Source organism: Tyto alba, unplaced genomic scaffold, assembly GCF_018691265.1.
Source record: "Tyto alba isolate M040663 unplaced genomic scaffold, T.alba_DEE_v4.0 Super-Scaffold_10, whole genome shotgun sequence".
NCBI lineage: Eukaryota > Metazoa > Chordata > Aves > Strigiformes > Tytonidae > Tyto > Tyto alba.
In genome coordinates this window covers 3,158,822-3,177,982 of record NW_024881262.1, presented here as the reverse complement: position 1 = coordinate 3,177,982, position 19,161 = coordinate 3,158,822, and the positions used below count along the sequence as shown (strand labels likewise).

Sequence of the window (19,161 nt, the reverse complement as noted above, 5' to 3'; positions counted from 1 at the left end):
CCCAACGGGGGAGAAAAGGTACACAGATCCTAAGAAGAAGGAATAGGAAAATCTTGGTCTCGCTTTGCTTCACCTCTGTACTTGGGGGATGTATGAATAAAACCTGGAGATTCATCTGTAAAATTCCTTCCCTCTTAGCCACGTCCAGGGCCTCTGTGCAGTTGTTCACTTCGAGAAGCCCTTCACCTAGGAGAAAAAAAAAAGAATTCCATTATTTTATTTGTCTAGAAGTGAGGCTTTATAACACAACAACATGTAAAATTAACCTGGATTTTTGCAGGAATTTCCAACATGGGAAGAAATTATTTTAATAGACAGGTCAATGTTATAACAGTCTGCAGCTAAACAAGAAATACTCTGTCTAGCCTAGTAACTTAATGAATTTCCCTTCTCTGTTACCTATTGCCCCGTTATATTATCATGACTGATATGGCCTCACAGTGCTAAAAACATACAATCCAGTTTCTATTACTGCTGGATGCTTTTACATATTGGAACATCCCTTCTTTACATACAGTAAGTGTCAAATCAAAGTGGCCAAACGGAATTATCAAGCCTACACTGCAACTGTGGCAAAAGTACCTGATGTTTTTCCAACATCTAGCGACAATAACCACATCATTATGTTACAGTTTGATTTTCCAACTTTACCGTGCACCATCAAGCTGCACTGTCCAGTGCCCCGTAGGTAGTTACGAAATGACTGCACATTTGTGTTCGTAGGATTAGATTTCATCTAAAAGTGAAATCCATATAGCCACGGTTGAGAAAATATCCTTCAAACCTCGTTCTGATATAAATCAATTGGAGGCAGCCTGAAACAGCAGCTCAGAGAGAAGCGTGACTTGCCCTCTGCGTTTCAGTGGGGCGTTAACATTGAGATGGCAAGTCTAAACTAATCTGTCATTTTTTTTGCTGCCACGGTGGCTGGTAAGGAGGCTCGCTGCTCTCAGCGGTCGGTGGATGGGGAGTTAATTCAGTCCCTCTCTCTTCCCCATTCCCAGCGACTGCGTACAAAGTCTTGGTCGACTCACAACTTGAAAAAACTCCTTTTTGAAAAAACTCGAGGTGCCTGGAGCAGCTCTCACGCTGAAGCCCCAGCCACCGCTCGGGTTAAGTCTGGGTCAAGGCTGACTGTTATTTTCACAAGAGGCTGCGGTGCCGCGGGGGTCCCACCACTCTGAGCCATTCTGTGGGAACAGGGGGTGAGCGTCCTGCCATACACGGGTGCTGGTTTCCCCCCAAACCACCAGGAATCTCCTGAGCAGGAGCTTGAGCGATATATGGAGTATCGGCGTAAGACAACGGCCTTGAAACAACCAGGGGTTTGGCTCATGAAGAAACATTCGGTTATAAAGCCACAAGGTGACTGTCACTGGTAGAAATTTAAGTCGTTCACCTTGAACATAATCCTCTGAGCTCAACTCCTGCTAACATGCAAAATGCTTGCCAAAAAGCTTCTATTTCTTGAATGTCTTTCCTTCTCCAGTGGCAGCCAGCACTGCAGAATGTTTGCTTATCCATGAGCGTTTTTACGTATTCTGCATGGAGGGCTTTATAAAAAAAGATATTAGAAGTCTCAACAGACACTTCAGCAAACCACAGGAATTCAACCTGTGCCATGGGTGGATCCAGGTGCCACGTGAGAACGGCACCAGGATGTCACTTTGTACGCGTAAGCACGACCTGCAAAAACTGGAGTAAGCACGCTGCAGCGAGGCAGCAGCATCAGCTGCCTCCCCTGCAAGCACAGTAACAGGTACAGGCGCTGCTGTCCTCTCGTTGTGGGTAAAATGTCTGCTCAAAACTGCCTCTTATTAATTGCATTTTGCTTGCCCTGGCATTCTAATACGTACACGTGATTACACTCCAGTTATTGTAGTCACAGAATCACAGAACACCAGGTTGGGAGGGACCTCAAGGATCAGCTGGTCCAACCTTTCTGGCAGAAGCGTGGTCTAGACAAGCTGGCCCAGCACCCTGTCCAGCTGAATATTAAAGGTGTCCAATGTTGGGGAATTCACCACTTCCCTGGAGAGATTATCCCAGTGGCTGATTGTTCTCATTGTGAAAAATGTTCGTCTTGTGTCCAGCTGGAATCTCCCCAGTAACTTGTACCCATCACCCTTTATCTTTTCCAGGGGACTCCTTGTAAAAAGGGAGTCTCCATCTGCTTTGCAGCCACCCTTCAAATACTGGAACATGGGGATAAGGTCTCCCCTAGACTTTCTCTTCTCAAGGCTGAACAAACTCCGTTCTCTCAGCCTGTCCTCACATGGCTGCCCAGGCCTTTGATCATCTTCTCTGGGCCCTCTCCAGCCTGGCCACAGCTTTTTTGCATAGCAGGAACCAAACCTGAGCACAGGATTCCAGGTGTGGCCTGACAAATGCTGAGCAGAGTGGGATAATGACTTATTTCTCTCTGCTGGTGATGCCCTTGGTGATGCAGCCCAGCACCCCGTTGGCTTTGCCGCAGCAGCACCCTGTTCACTCATGTTGAGGTGGTTGTTCCCTTTCCCCAGAGCTGCTCCCCAGCCGGGAGGATCCCAGCCTGTGCTGCGCTCCTGGGTGATGTGTTCCCAGGTACAAGACCTTACACTTGGCCTTGCTGAATTTCATGAGGTTCTTGTTATCCCACTCTTCCAGCCCAGCCAGGTCTCCCTGCAGGGTGACTCTCCCTTCTGGAGTGTTCACTTCCCCACTCAGTTTGGTATCGGCAGCAAACTTCATCAGGACACAGTTGATCCCATCATCCAGATGATTTCTGGAGATATTAAAGAGTGTTGGGCCCAATATCCATCCCTGGGGGACCCCACTGGTGACAGGTTGCCATTTCCCACCACCAGTCCTCATCACTTATGAGCTGGTGAGTAGGGGCTGTGTAACGTTCAACCGAGGTGCCCTCAAAACCTACAGCAGCAGCCAGACGAGGTTTGTGTGACTGAACATTTAAAGAGGAGCTGCAGCAGGCTCACCAGTCCTTCCTCTTCTTGACTACGGGAGGAACTATCTTCATAACAGAGGTTCTGTAAAAATACTCATGAAAAAACCCAGCCGAAAAGTTCTGTTTCTGCTGGTTTTAACACAAATCAAGTTTCAAGCTTTAAACAACAATGAATCATTACATGAAATGCAGTTTCACTTGAAAGCAGAAGGAATTTACAGATTAGACCAGCCAACCAGGAATGGAAATGCTATCGTAAGATTTAGGTGACCGGGTGACTGACAAATAGCACAGAAGCTGAAGTGCAGAGCTGAAAACATTCCGATAACTAAAAAGACATTTATAAGAACACCAAAGCAGACAGCTTGAAGATCTAAAAGACAACAGTTCAGCTAAATTTGTCACACATTTTAATGTTCTGCGTTCGCATATTATTTGTCCTCAAGTGACTTTTCATTCACATTAAGATGACAGGAATATTGCTGTGAAACAGTGCAGACAGTGGCACACAGATACAGGCACGGGAATTGAAGGTGCCTCGATTTTACTGTTTGACCTTGAACACTGCACAGTTCTGGCACAATCGGACTGTGTAACTGCCCAGCGCTGGCTGTGCCAGAGTCATCAATTTCAGCGCAAAACGTATCTCACTACAAGCAGCCCCTAAATAAAATATTTTCCCCTAGAAGTAGCCTTAATCCTGGTGACGGTAAAAATCAGTCAGATCCCACATTGCATTTTTCTGACCTGAAGTAAAATTCCATGATGGGTTTGTTCACAACAGTTTTTCGGTCCATTTTGACCCAGCTCATTCAAAGCAGTGCGACTGAAGAGCCCGTCAGTGGTTTTGCACTTCGCTTCTTTGCTTTGTGCCTTAAAAGGGAGATGCGAGTCCTGCTGCAGGGTGTTCTGAGAGTTGTTTCCTTCAGAGATCTTCTGAAACGGGGCAAACGTGAACCGCGCGGAAAGAGGTGTTTACTAACACAAGATTATAAAGATTTGCTTTCACTGTTTTTGTCTTAACGTTGCCACACGGCTTTCTGAACAGTCAGCTGTGCGGGACAGGAGTGCCTGTGTTCGAGAAGCTGTCTGCCTCGGCGGGGGCAGAGAGCACGGAGAGGCTTCCTTTGAAAGCAGAACCATTCCTGACTTCCCTGTTTCAGCAGCCACCATCCAGCTCTTCCCTCCAGCACCCCGAGATTTCCTCCGGGCAGCTCCTGCTCTCTGAGCCCCGGAACCCCCGTGTGCCTCAGGATACAGCCGGGTGAATTTTTGGGGTGGGTCTGGCGGGAAGCCAGAGCGATGCTTTCACGTTCGAAAGAACCGCGCTAAGTGTCGGTGTTTCTCTCCAGGTGGTTTTATCAGCTTCAATGGCTCCTGGCGCGTTCAGGGGATCCTGGCCATGTCCCGCTCGTTAGGAGATTACCCTCTGAAGAACCTGAACGTTGTCATTCCCGACCCCGACATCCTTACCTTTGACCTGGACAAACTGCAGCCAGAGTTCATGATCTTGGCGTCGGATGGTCTGTGGGATGCTTTCAGCAACGAGGAAGCTGTCCGATTCATCAAGGAACGCTTGGATGAACCACACTTCGGTGCAAAGAGCATAGTTCTACAGTCCTTTTACAGAGGATGTCCTGATAATATAACAGTGATGGTGGTGAAGTTCAGAAATAGCAGCAAAACAGAAGAACAGTAATTACCGGTGGCTCCCTGCCTCACTCTGAACTGAAAACAAACTCTTACATTTTAAACATAGTAGAAAGCTCTAGTAAATACCGTTAAGATTCTACATAAAAGGAACAGATCCCTCTGGTCTTTGTTCTTCGCTTAACAAAAGGAGCAATACAACAGATACACTCTGAGTGATTATAAGAATTAAGTTTGTTCACATATACCTGTTTCCTGTGACCTTGCTGCTCCTTAGAAACTAACTGTAATCTTCCATTTCAGAATTTGCTTTCCAAACCCTCTGTAGACTTTTCATTTGATTCCTCACCTCTCATTTCTAATAGTCAAAGGTTCGTTCAGATGCACAGCAGGGTCGGGGCAGTGCTGCCGCTTAATAGCAAGTGATAGGAATGATGCTGCTTTTCACTCGTAGGTGTGACTCTTCAGAATGATGCTCTCGTGTTTCTCATCTCTTTTCTTTTTTAATCTGCAGTGATAAGGTTCTATAGGAAAAGGTTAGCGATTATTGGCCTGTTACTGATAGGAAGGAGGAAGAGGAGCCAACTATTATCCTGCTACCACAGAACTGGCTCTCTCGCTTTGTTTAACCTCCCCCCCTGAAATCAATTCTTGCCAGGCATGTGATGAGGTGTAGTTACCGAATTACCTGAAGCCACATGTTTATTCAGTCTGTGCATTACTCTCATAACATTTCTTCTATGCCATATTGTATTCAAACCAACTAACGTTAAGCTTCCACAAAATACTTTGAGGTCTGACACCTTCTATATTAAAAAATAGCTCTGTCGTGATGGAAGAATGTCTGTCACTCACCAAGACTCATCCTTACATTAGATTTTTGGCATGGATGTTTCATAGGCATGTAAAGAAAGGAATGCAAGATAAAATTAATTTCGTTAGTGACTGTTTGGAAATCTAATCCAAACAGGGCATTCCTTAGAGCTACTCAGATGGAAGTCAAGCCTATTAAAGACTTCTGTGTAGCACTGCAGATTAATTTGTGGTGTTAATCCGGGGGAAGACCACTTTCGAACAGTTTTTTGGTATAATATATAAATGCCAGGCAGTGTCATTGCACTGTAGAGGCAAAAGCTTGCGTTAAATCTAGATAAAAATGCATTTAGCTCTAACGTTCAGTATTTCATTGTATTTTGGAACCTGTGACTCCTGTAAGTTTGGCCAACGGCAGTCGGAGTTTGCTCGCCATCTGCTAACTGCGCCGGCTGCTTCACAACGCAGAGGCAGCGTGGCAGGGCCCCCCGTGAGCCGGGGGAGCAGAGCCAGGGCCCGAGCCGGGGGCGCGTTTTGGGCGCCTTCCTCACCCGCATCGTGTCGTACAACAGTCCCTGGGACTCCCTGCTGGCAAAGCGCGGTCCTGGACGATCCGCTGAAGTCTCCCGTCTTGAAGGCGATGGGGGTTGTCAGTATTCGGGTCCTGAGGTGAATCAGGGATATAATGCAGTAACTAACCTTGGCTGTGTCTCGGATAAAGGTACGATGTAACTTCGTTTAAAAGCGACCCGTTTTCTCGTCGCCCACCTACAGCATTTTGGGGCAAGTGGCTTTGCTGGGCCCTAAAACGCTGTGATGTGTTGTGGTCGTGCTGAGCAGCTGTGGCGTCTCTGAAGACAAAACTGAAAGAGCACAAATTCCGCTTTCTGCTCGAGAAGGAACTCCCATCTTAGTCTTTCCGGTTTTGTTCCTAGGTTATCTCTTCCCCGACACACTTCTCTCCTTGTTTAGAGATAATCACAGCTCTTAATTGGCTCTGTTGCAATGACCAGTGCTATTCAAAGCGTACACAAGTCCTTTAGCAGCCTCTGCTCATCCCAGACTCTGGGTAGAGCCCCTTGACTCGGAGCAATAGAAAAGTGAAAAGCATGAAAGTGTCCGGCATCCTCTGAAACCAGCAGGCAGGTCCTTCCCCGGAGGATGGAAGGTTTCAGACTTTTTAAATCTCGTGAACAGTGAATTTTAAAATGCAACTGTGCAGTTAAATCGAGCGGCTAACTGGAAATGTTAATAATTGCAGAGTGCTTCAGTTATTTTATTTTGAAAAGGTATTTGAGGTCAGAGGGCTGTGAAATGAAAACCTTGTGTGATACTTTCACGGGAGTGCTTAATCATGGGCTCCGTGATGCTAGAGCAGCAGTATGGAAACCGTGCTCCAGGCAGAGCTCCTGGTGCATGCGGGGTTTGCCTTTCCTTTCTCCTTCACAGATGATGTTTCCGTTGTACCGGCTTGTCTCTGTAGGACACAGCCTGGAGGTTTGTCAGAACAGCTGCCCAGGGAAAAGAAGAAGAGCAGAGACATCACTACTAATCCTTCACAAGTTAGAACTGGAACACTGGTCAGCTCCAAAAAAAAAAAATAAAATGTTGTAGACTCTTGCCACTCTTGAGCGAAAAGCTGACGGCTGCGGCTCCCGTCGCGGAGGGACACCCCAGCTCCTGCCCAGCACAGCCCGCTCGCTGGTCGCTCCCGCCCTCGAGGCGGTGGGGAAGATGAGGTGGCAGGAGTCGTACGCCTTCGCGGAGTCCGGCAGCAGCCGTGAGGAAGCAGCGGGAGGGTGGCTCGCTCTGGAAGCGAGCCATGCTCACAGGATTTAGGAAAGCAGGTAGCGCAACGCAGCGCAGAACTGTTTGGCAGACTTGGTTGGATATTTACTGCAGGATTTATTTGCTCTGTCACTCCCAGGCCCAACCAGCCTTACTTGAACCTTCAAGAGTCTGCCATTGCAACAACAGTTGTTGAGCACCATTCCAGTAGCTCCCCTTCCTGGCCAAAGGCATTCATGCCAATGATCTCTGGTAAACTTGTTGACTTTCGGTTTTATTACTTAAAAAAAATAGTTACAGCTACTTTAGGTTTAAAGATGAGGGATTAATGGAGATGACAGGCTTGCTGTAGTCTTCCACATACATGCGCAGTGCCTACCTACGCCCAGGTAGAACTCTAAGAAGTTTTTAATCCAGTTCTAGACATCTAGAACTTCCCTGTCATATTAATTTGTGCCAAATTCTGTCGTGATACATACGGCTGTTGGATGACAAGCAATGTACATATTCTTTATGCAACCCAAACGATCGAGGGTCTGTTCCTCCACTGCCTTAATCATACGTCCTACGTCTGGAAAGAGTTGCCAGACCCTGTAGGCAGAAACAGCCCCAGGTACGCTCGGGCAGCGTGGCAGGTTCCGGCATCGGAGGGGCAGGGCTTCCGCACGCCATCCTCAGCGCGGCTTTCCTGCCATTTTCCCCCTCCAAAAAAGGGGAGATGCGTTGCGGTTAGGTGGCGCGCACACATCCGAGAGCTCCCGAATTCTTGCTGTATGAGTGTGTGGAGGTTTTTTGTTGCGTAAGCCGGAGTAGCTCCCTCAGTGACATCCATTCATCAACGATGGTTTCTAATGGCAGGGAACAGGTATGTCAAGTTGCTGCCGAAGAGCATCTTTTGTATGGTCCAATATAAAAAAAAATTAACCTTGTAATTAGTCATCCAGTACTTAAAAGAATTTAGGCTCCTCCCAGCTAACAGTTTAACTCACATAGTGCTTTTTAAAGACACTACCATCTAGATTTTCGCTCTGATTATCGACTACCGTTTAGTTTGTCATTCTTCACAGTTTATCAAACCTCGGCGGGTTGTAGCTCCGGGTCCCGGTACGCACCCCGGGCCTTGCACCAGCCTGGTTAGGCGGGCTCAGAGCTCCGTCTAGTGGCTGGCCTGGCCTGAGTAGGAACCCAGCACTACTTCTTGCAGCTACTAGTTGCTCTCGTAGCCCCTGTGAAAAAAATGTGCGTGATTTAGTCCCCACTGATCCTGTCTCCTGGGGGAGGGATGGTCACGGATGACATTGTGAGGCCTGCGTCAGAGCTGTAGTCCTAAAATTACTAAAAATTACAAAATTTTAAATGAAAGAGCCTGTTTTACTGAATAGAATGTTTGGATAAATATAAATAAAGTAAATGTCATCTAGCATCATGAAGTATTGTCTACTGACTTATGAACACAAAGTCAGTACCAAAACTATTCCTAATGTTATTACAGTATTCTACCAGTTACCTAAGGTAAAAATAATAAAAAAAAAAAAAAACCACAACAGTTGTGAAGTTTTTAGAATACATAAGTTAGTACTGAAGCAGTGCATCAACTTGAAACAAGTGTTTGCTACGTAAACACTAACACTGCATCTTGAAATGTTGTTCAGCTGCCTCTCAGAAGACAACATCCTTGCTTTAAACAATACTAATAGATTGCTAATATATCTGATACTTATTTTACACAGAGAAACATTTAGTACGTGATTATAGTAAAGGAAAAAAAACACCTCACCAGCCTTTCTTTTTCTCGAGTAGGTTTTTAGGCCTCCATCCTGCAATCTGGCTGTACAAAATTCCAAAGTTAAAGTGTAGAACATTCTGCTGAAGTCTGACAACTGCACAGACCAGAGCTGCTGCCCTTCAGTGTTGTCAATATATTTATAAATTCTCTTTCTAAACCTGAACTCGTATCTAAAAAGATACAGACAGTTAATATTGAGTTGAAGTTTAAATCACTTTTATTTATATAGTGTTGACTGCATAAGGCTTAGGTAAGAAGCTGTTTTGCCTACAGTTTTCCCGTAGGTAACCTTAAGCTGTAGGTATCAGTTGTCTCTAGTCACACGATAGCCTGGATGCTCTGTTCAGCAAAATGTGTGTGGCCAAAGCAGCTGAAGCCTATCTAAACCCATCGATAGACGCTCATATCACCAGCAAGTCTCAAGTAAAGCTTTGAAATCCACTTCTATGAGCAGGTCAGCTCCTATATCTGCTCAGTCCTAGGGAAGAACTCTGAATTAGTTGAGCAATAGGGCAATAAGCACTTTTTTCTGCATTTAAATGGCCAACTCTATATTCCTGTAAGGCTGTGGAGACATATCAGTGCTTCTAGGGACACCGATGCTCAGAAATCTACTGCAGCCTCTATTCCACCAAGTTCATCAAATGAATAATCAGTTATAATGCAGGACTGTCGAACACTGCTCTCCAGGCATTCCTGCACTGCATTCACTGCCAAAGTCCACAGGTGATTTTTAAACTTTCTCCTGGTAAGAAAAACTTAGTGATGCTAAAAAGGTGATTCATTTGGAAAAAAGTTCTTTGGAGCTCGTTCCAGTCTGTACTGACTCTCCACTGCTCTTTGGTACACGGCTCTGTATGCATAAGCTAGGTACAAAACGTCAGCAGTGCTCAGCAGTGCTGGATTTACAAATGAAGTCAATTTTTATGCAGTTCAAACCCATCTACCTTTAACATGGCAAACTGCAACGATCGCGTCGCTGCTGACTACAAAGTTAACAGGAGAAGCCCCTGGAAAAACAACTTTAAAACCCGTGAGGTGTGAATACTACACTGAGCGACTGTAAAACCGCTTCTACCCGGTGTGTTTGGAACTGGTCTCGAAGAAACAGTCGAGGCCGACTCATTATGAAAATGAACCGCACGTTCAGAACGCTGCAAGGGCAGGTCAGAGCTTTATTAACAAAAATCCCACACGACACTCAAGATAACGAACCCGCAGTGTTGAAGCAATCCATCTCGGTTAGCGACAGCTTCCATTCAGTACAACACGGCTGTGTTATCCGAGATAAGAGCCTCTTCAGGCTTGTTTGTAACGTTTTTTTCACTCAAAGCCAGAAGTGGTTTTACGATTTTATCTCTATCGCAAGCTCAGGGGAGACTGCGCTTTACTCTGAGGCGGAGGACCGCCGCAGGCAAAGCAGTGCTGAGGAGCGGCTGGGATGTCGGGCCGAGCCCCATCCCGGTCGGGATGGACGCGACGCCCACACACCGTCGTCTCTCCCGATGTCCAAAAAAGCTCATTGGGATTAACGTGGCCTGGAAAACGAACGTGCTGCGCAGCAACGGTCAGAAGGCCAGAGGTGAAGGGAGCTCAGGTATAGAAACCATCTCGAGAGAGGTCACTTGGGGTCAGCTTTGTCTTTTTAAGTCCTTCTTTGATAGGAGGAAACTAAGTCCCAGAGTCCCATCAGGGCAGGTGAGACGAGCGACACTGAGCACGGACACTACTTCCCACTACGAGGTGCAGGCCGGTACGGCCTTTAGCCAGGAATCACCTAACAGCAGCATTTCAGGGACAATACTTTCTTCAGTCCTGTGAAAGAAAGTGGCTTTGTGATTTTTAGAAACCCAATATATAAATAGAGGGGGGGATGGGCTTGGGTATGGTTTACAGTTTGAGGTTTCTTTCACAATCTGAGGTTTCTTTAAAATGTGGACTCAACTACACATGAAAAAACTCACCGCCAAACCCAACCACCTGCTCAGCTTCATCTTACCTTTGTTTTCTTTCCTTCCTGTATGGAGTTCTTGCATTTGGATATGGTTTACAGCTTAATATGCAAAACACAGGAACAGCATTAAAACCTGAGAAGCTTCATTTAACGGAGACTGTAGAAAGCTTTACATCTTTCCCTGCCACCTCTATCTTAGGCAAACTGTAAAGTACGTAATGAATGACCAAAATGGAACACGCTACTCAGACAAAAACAGAGGGGAATAAAAATTTTAAAATACAGAGCAAAGCTCTGCCTCCCAACCTCCTTCAACGTGAGCGACAGACACACATCAGGAGTTCAGCGTCACACTGCTTGGCTAACCTTCAGTTTTTAGTTTAAATTTAAAAAAAAATATTATAAAGTTACATTATTTATTGTGCATCGAGGCATTCATGAGTTAGTTGCTGTGAACTTGCACTGAAATGTTTTAGTAGTAATTAGAAAATGTAAGACAAAACTTAGGAAAATATTCCAAGCCATCTACGTCCTGTTAATACTGAACTGATCATAGAGTAACGCCCCTAAATTTGCAGCACGTTCTGTTTCGTGGTTTACTTTGAACTTGTTGGTTCTACAACGCACACACAATGTTTGAGCATTCTGACTTTTTAACTCTTCTGAAATAACGTACAGGCAACACAGGCTCAGAAGTTTCCATCACGAACCCCTTTTGCTACTTCTACTCAGCAGTAGTTTCCAAACATCTTTGACCAACGGATTGTTATTAGGCTTTTCAAGACAGAAAGCCCCACAATTTTAATATCAAAATCACAAATGCTTGCAATTTGGATTCAATACAGCTTTCTGAACCACTTACCTGCACGAGAAAAAGAATCTTAGGATTTGGAAAAATCTTGGCCTGTGGTTTAGGCTTCGGTTTTAGTACAATATTGTAGGCAGATGCAATAACATTTGGGCTTTTTTTAACCTTTTGCATGGCTGCTCACACTACAGACTTTCCTGATATTTGCTTTTAGCAGGAACATTAGCGTAGTTATGAATTTTTATGATCTTTTAAGCAATAATAAGGTCAGACTCAAATACAAACCAGATTTGGAAATGAGGTTTTTTTAAAAAGCAGGAGCAGGAATATTTCACAATGTAAATTTCTTGCAGAATTGATGTCACTTCAGATTACAATTTCAGGTGGCATAAACAGATCACTGTGTATAAACCTACATTTGTGAAAGCAAAAGCCTTGTAATCTATGATCAGTGTTATCATTCTGGGGCACAAATATAAAAAATACCTTGCTTGGTGACAGTTGCTTTTTTATTGAGGTCCTGCACAACCATTTCTCTGTGATACTCGTTTCTAATTCTCTCAACAGGAGCACTGTCTGCTTTATCTATCCAGTTTCTGAAGACTGCGTAGTGTTTCATAATTACTTTTTTTTTTTTTTGAAAAAGCAATACAAACTGTGCTGTAGTATCAGTGTTCTTGTGACAAATAATTTATTTCTAAACATTTAACATGGCAGGCTTATAAAAAAAAAACTGAGGGTTTTTGGTTTTTTTTTTTTTTTTTAAGCTGTATAAACAATCAAAGGACAAGTCAAACATTTCTCACAGAGCTCTCAGGATCTGACCACAGTACAACAATCAAATAACAGATCCTAACACCATAGGAACAGCTGTCGTTTTATCTCTGTTTCTCAAAATACAATAGCATTCTTCCCTCAGTTATGCAATACTGTATCTTTAGCTATTTAACAAAAAAAAATCTATTTTTGAAAAACTCTCACCTTCTTAACACAGAACATTCTTAGAATACTGACACCTGAAATACTTGCCTAGAGAGTATTCTCCCCAAGACTTAATTTTTATATCTAAAAAAATAACACGTCCTATAATTCCATCAAGATACCCTGTGCAGCTGTTGAAAAAGATAGCAAAATTCAATACGGACCATAATCACAATGTAACAAAAAATGTGGTGAAACCTCAAAGTTGGTACTAGAGGTTTCTGCACCTCTTCTAATTTGTCTCTAAGAGACTACCTGAAAGACAGCCAAATGTAAATACATCAGAACATCTTAGCAGTAGTACAAATAAGGTGGCAGTGCTCTGTCATTCTAGATGTACAGGATGTAACTATAGTATCTTCACTGTGTAGTGGATGTGTCAAGAATAATTATGTTCATGCAATTGCAAATTCTGTATTGTTGTCTATTAGAAGTGTAAACTACTGAAAACATGGCCTTGCTGATATGAATAAAGTGATTAAAATACCCATCTTTACAGATACAGTAGAGTATGTCTTCTTTCAGAAACATCAATCTTAGAATTTATGTTCATTTTAAGATTTGAAGGAAGAAAACTATTTTAGAAACAGATATAATGTCACAATGTAAATGCACCTGTTTTAATCTTCCCTGTGTGGTTCCCAAACTCTCGGGACGCATCAGCACGCACACGTATGTGTGTATGTTTGGGGGGTTTGGTTATCCTGAGGAATTAGAGATGTCTAGTAACTAAACCGCACATGAGCTCTCTTGCAACTCGCCCCCCTAGTAGTCTGCGAACAATTATCAAAGACACCAAAGCGATTCTCTTTTATACATGTATAGATACACCTAGAGACACACACAGAGCACATCCCGTTTTCAGAATTTCCCATCGGCTTCTGCAGACCCCACAAGATCCACAGGCTTGTCACTCTCAGACGATTACGGAGGCAGAATGTTTAAGTAAAACGGTGTGACACTCCTGGGAGGATTACAGAGGTGATAGATTGGAAGAAGAAAGTCATTCTAAGTTTCACGCTGGGCAGAGAACAAATACTTGAGAGTAGCAAAGAATGATGCAGTTGCAAAAACAATTTTTAAAAAAATCCGGGTAGGAATTCTGGAAGCATCTTGAAAGCTAGCTTCTTGGCATAAACGTTATTCCTTGGTGACATTTCCTGCATGCCAGCAGATTCAGGCAGAAATCCCGTAGTTACAGGAGACCATGTGGAGAAGTGTCAGAGGAACACAGGACAGTGTATTTCAAAGTATCCTGCATGCATAGGATACGTACATGGAAAAGTGCTTTGTGAATTCCTAGTATTTTTATTTGAGAATATTAGCATGTCCCAGAGAAATGCTGCTGTTGAAGGTTTGTCCCGGCAGCACAGCCCTCCTTCAGTCAAAGTCATCTCTATGGCTGTGGTTTTATTTTGTGTTGCCCTGGACTTTAAATACATTTAAGTTTATATACTAATACAGAATCAAAGGCAAGTAACTGAAGTGCTTGATGACAAATCCTGCCAAAACCTGATTATTTCACTTGATGTAATGCCATGCACTGCGATCAACTGTCTATACTTACAGATATCAAAATTAATTTTATAAAGAAAGAATTGCTTATCTTCTGGAATGGTGATGTTTACCTTAAGTATATTTAAGCAAATCCCAACATAAACATCCTCAAATTTAATAGGTTTGATATGACCCATCAGTTCATAAATCCTGAGAGCCAGTTTTCCATCCAATATATAACCCATCCCACTGCAGTAGGGAGGATACAACCTGAATGGATACTCATCGTAGGAGATGTATGTTTTCTTGTAAAAGCCCCTGTAGGCAAGGTTATCTATAAGGGGATAACCAGTGAAAAGATTTTCTGAGGAATTCAGGGTCAGAAGAAATTTTACCAAGTTAGCGGTGTTGATGAAGACATCAGCATCAGTCTTCATGAGGAATCTGGTGTTTGAGCAGAACTCAGTGACCCACCTAAACGCCATGATCGTTTTCAAGGTGAGATTGTCATAAGTGTCCATAAAATCTTGGCGAATTATGTCACCGTAGAGGATGCTTTCATCTTCTACTGACAGTGCTGCAGCATTGTCGTCCCTCTGAGTGTCCTGACCCAGTAAGAACAGGGTTAGAATTCGATGTCCCCACCAGAAGTTTTGAGATCCCCAAGTTATCCTGATGGCCTGCCTCGACTCCACATCCTTCGGAGTTGAAGACACCAAAATGACTAGAAAGGGGTTCACGTCTTTGCATTTCAAGTGCTCCCGCAGTGTGAAGAGGTAGTGTTGCTTGTAAATCGGTTCGTATTCATAGAAATACATCACGTTTGTACGCTCGATCACGGAGGTGGAAGAAAAAGTTAGGTACCATATTGTTACAACAGAAAATACGAGGAGAAACAAAAAAATCCATTTTAACGCTCTCACATACATGACACTAACTGGAACTGGGCATAACTAATTTGCAGAAGTGTCTCAGTGACCTTCAAAATCTGTACCACAAGTCCTGAAGCACATTTCCTGCTGAAAAAGAAATGAAAAAGTAGCATTCAGAACGCTATTATTCAAATATTGTCTTTGTCTTATCTTGTCTCGAGTGTCAGCTGAAAGCATGCTGTAATGTAACGAAGACAAATCTGAGACTCATTGGTCCAGCTGTTGCCCACAGCATCCTGGGCACCATGAATCACTGCTGCATCCCAGAAACGAGTATGAGCGGAACACTGAGCCGCTACAGAGCAATGTAGGGACTGAAACCTCATAGCTTTCACCTTGGAAACTTCCCCTATGTAAACCTCTGCAAAAGATCACATGTCAAGCACTGTGATCCCAGAGATCTCAGCACAATGTCTTCGACTCAAATCTCAAGGAAGGAATACTGTGCACGAAATCTAATGGCTACAAAGTGCTCAGCAAATCGATGTTCAGACGCTTCAAAACATTGTAATTTATTTTAAAGAAAGGAAGTCCTACTAGTTTTTTATAAGCTGGAGCAAGTCAGCCAAGAAAGCACGTAAAAAGATAAGTACAAGCAAGTATTTCATCCCTCATTTAAGGGTTGAACAGCTGCTTGCTCTGAACTGACTGAATAGGGGATGGGGAGAGAAGGAGAAAACGAACTTCCTTACGAGCAATGTCAGAGCTGCAAACACGCAAGGACAAACCGATCCTGCCAGGCAGACTGAGCTCATGCACTGCCCGAAGAAACGGCTACTCCCACAACATGCCACGTTACACAGCAGTCATTTATTTTCTAATATGTGCTTACTAAATCAAGCCATTTAACAAAGGGGCATTGCAACCAATTTTGTCACAACAGCTTAACAGTGGACATAATGGGAGCAGCAGGGAATCCAATGCAGTAGATGACCTTCAAATCTTAACGAAGTTTTATAATGTCTTCTAATATTTTCCATTTAAACAAACAAGACACTACCAAATCCTCCTGCTCCTTCCATCTCTTTAAGTTTTAAAGAAGAAAGGATCCCCATCTGCATTCTTTTCATGAAAGCCCTACCCCCATCTGCCAGTGCATGAAAACGCGGCAGCGTCGCTCAGCTCCGCCAGGCACACCACGCAAACCGAAAACAGCCATCGGCACAAGAGACGGAGAGGAACCAAAGCCGTTTTTTGGCTGGAGGCACACAAACCTTGGTCTGGAATCCAACTACACGGGCAGGTGCTTACAAACCCCTGTGCAATCCATGCTGAAGCCACTACTACAGCGTCAGGGCTAGATATTCAAATCAATACAGCTTTACAAAACTAAGTTTAAAAACGGAATCTCAGTCCTGCCCCCTCCAGTTAGCAGTGCTTGCCTTTACTATATTTCTTTAAAACTACATACGCTGTGAACTTACATTAGATCTCTTTAAGCCAAAATAATTACCATGTCTTACTGTGGCAGTTCCAAACAATTTCTAATGTTTGCAGTAATAATATTTACCCTGCACTGTAAGCACCCACAAAGACACTGTAAGGATGATGGAAGGTTCAGTTTCACAGCAGAATTAATTACTATTTAACTTATCATCAAAAAGATCACTGCAGGGCTTGTAAATGTTTTATATTAGAAATAAATAAATCCAAACCCCAACACAGCATGCTAGAATTTAGGTGAATTTGATTTGGCTGAGCCCACCTGCCTTGTATTTCTCTGTAGGATTTGACTTTAAATTAATGATCCTTTAAAGCGAGCATCTGGAGCGTATTTCACTAACAATGCATAGCGCATCACTTAGAATATATTAAAGCAATTTTATACAAATAGATGTTTACAGAGAAGAATTTGAGACTGTTCCCTCTCAAAGCTGTGTTACTCCAAAACCACAAACTGGTTAACAGGAATCAATCTTTCTTTAACGGTAACTCACATAACTGCAGATGAACAAATGAGTTTTATTAAGAACTTCCTAATGTGACTTATGTCCTAGCTTGTAAAAAAATGGAACTTCAGAATTCAGAAGTTTTGTGTTGTTTCTCTTCTTGTTCACCACAGGGATTAAACATGTGCAAGTAAACCAGAATAGAAGTTTGGCAAGTGCAGAGGAAACCGTCATCGGGTCTGTTCGAACTGCATTTAGGGAAGTTGATTGTAACTGCCAAAACCTCAGATTTGCCAATCTGGTATTTACTTCCCAGCTTTATGGGAAGAAAAAAAAAAATAGGAAAAATGCTCAATTCTTCTCTCCTTATATATAGCAACTTGACTTTCAGTGAACAATATGAAAAATACATACCAGAAGAAAATAACCTAAGTTATAAATCAGTGTTTATGTATTTGATTTTATATAAATATCATTTCTCAGGGTTTGAATATCAATTTAAAGTAAAAGCATATCAAAGTTTGATCAGTTCTTGGCTACCTAGTGCAAAAAAAAAAATCTGATTGTAAGGATTTTGATTTTTTTATGGACAGAAAAGCCTGACTACATAACATTTTGAACAACAGAATCGGAGACCAGTGCCTGATCTGCTACATAATGAAAAATCTGGGAAAATGAATCATCAATTCCAATCCTTAAAGCTACCCTATCCTTATGAAAAGCCTGCACCACAAGGCACCCAGGACAAGCACTGTAAAACCACGTTTTGCTGCGTGACTCCTGAGAAGCTGGGAAGTCCAGTCCCCACAAACCCTGCCGTTCTCTCCCCAGAGATGCTGAACGTTTGCAAGCTAGCACAGGGTCACCAAAGCCTGGCTTTTATAATGGTCTCAGGCTAGAAACTACACTCCCCAAAACATGAGACTGCTATTTCTGCAGTGCTGAGAATTCAAAATACAGGCAATCATCCTCCAACATCATTAAGCACAGAGTTCTGACTTCAAACAGAAAAGAATAAAAGGGCAAATCAAAGAAGAAACCCTAACCACAGCCCTCGATGGGAAAATCCCCTTCTCTTGATATTTCAAATGATTTAACCAAAGTAAGGAGATTGAGTAAATGAAAGTTGAGCTGACACTTTTGCTCAGAGGTGGTGCAGCTGCAGACCTTCCAGTGGTGCCCAGTGCAGGTTCTCCCAAAGCTAATTTGGAAATACTGTTCTTGGCTTCTCATTTTCTTCATGTGGCTTATTACCAATAGAAAATAGAGGATGTTTTGCAAGATCCTGGGCTATGATGAGCTAATATAACAACAGCTGAAAAATTATTTTAGATAACCTCGAACAATTACTCGCTCTCATTTCAAACTGCCCAAGCAATCTCACTTCTCCGTTCTAGGCAACTTTCCACAACGCAGGGATCAATTAGGAGGTAACAGCCAAGAGTTAAGAGGACATCTGCTGCCCCCTGCTGAAACTGATAAAAATCTAAAGTCCTTTAACTGTTTTCCATTAAAGAAAAAAAAGGGGGGGTGGAGGGAAAGAAAATACGGTGACAGCAGATGATTTTGTACTCCCAGACGAGGCTGCAGCCCGCCCCCAAGTCCCTCAGGCCGCCTCACCACAGCCCGGGGGGCCGCCGCCGCCCCCCGCCCGCCATCACGGCGTTAAATGGCGGCGGCGCCGCCCGCCCCCTCAGGCCGCGGGCAGCCGCGGTCTCCTCCCGCCCGCCGTTATCGCGCCCGTTATCGCGCCCGTTATCGCGCCCGTTACCGCCTCCCGCAGCCGCCTCCCGCAGCGGGGCGGCCGGTTCTCCTCACGCGAAGGGCCGCGGGTCCGGCCGGGGAAGGCTGGGGGGCGGCGGGGAACGCCCGCCTCCTCCTCCGCCTCCGCGGGGAGCAAATGGCGGCCGGGGCCCCTCGGCCTTCCCCGGCGGCGCGGCCCAGCGCTGGGTTTGCTGTCGGCGGGGGTCCGGCTGGTTCCATCTTCAAACATCGCAGCAGGGTTAAGTGTGGGATGGAAGTTCGTGGATTTTAGGGAAGAAGGGACGGGCGTTTTCAAATTGAAAGTCAAATTGCTGTCTTGCTTCAACTGCTAGAATTGATGGTGGTGAGGATTCAC

General features: G+C 44.0%; 2 protein-coding genes across 3 annotated transcripts in view; one reads left to right on the top strand and one right to left on the bottom strand.

Moving 5' to 3' along the window:
• Positions 1 to 13,224, top strand: part of PPM1L (protein phosphatase, Mg2+/Mn2+ dependent 1L) — a 109,441-nt gene extending 96,217 nt beyond the window's left edge. Inside the window, exon 4 of the mRNA XM_033005637.2 lies at positions 4,297 to 13,224. Coding sequence (XP_032861528.1) covers positions 4,297 to 4,643 — 347 coding nt within the window. The 3' untranslated portion in view covers positions 4,644 to 13,224. The remainder of the gene's footprint in view (positions 1 to 4,296) is intronic.
• Positions 12,029 to 19,161, bottom strand: B3GALNT1 (beta-1,3-N-acetylgalactosaminyltransferase 1 (globoside blood group)). Of its 2 annotated transcripts, none has more exons than XM_042793846.1 (2): positions 18,814 to 19,161; positions 12,029 to 15,240 (listed from the first exon to the last, which is right to left on the bottom strand). In XM_042793846.1, the coding sequence occupies exon 2, from the start codon at positions 15,148 to 15,150 to the stop codon at positions 14,191 to 14,193; it is 960 nt and encodes a 319-aa protein (XP_042649780.1). In that variant the 5' UTR covers positions 15,151 to 15,240; positions 18,814 to 19,161; the 3' UTR covers positions 12,029 to 14,190. The 2 variants fall into 2 exon arrangements, with proteins under 2 accessions (XP_042649780.1, XP_042649790.1); XM_042793856.1 differs by having other exon boundaries at positions 18,861 to 19,161.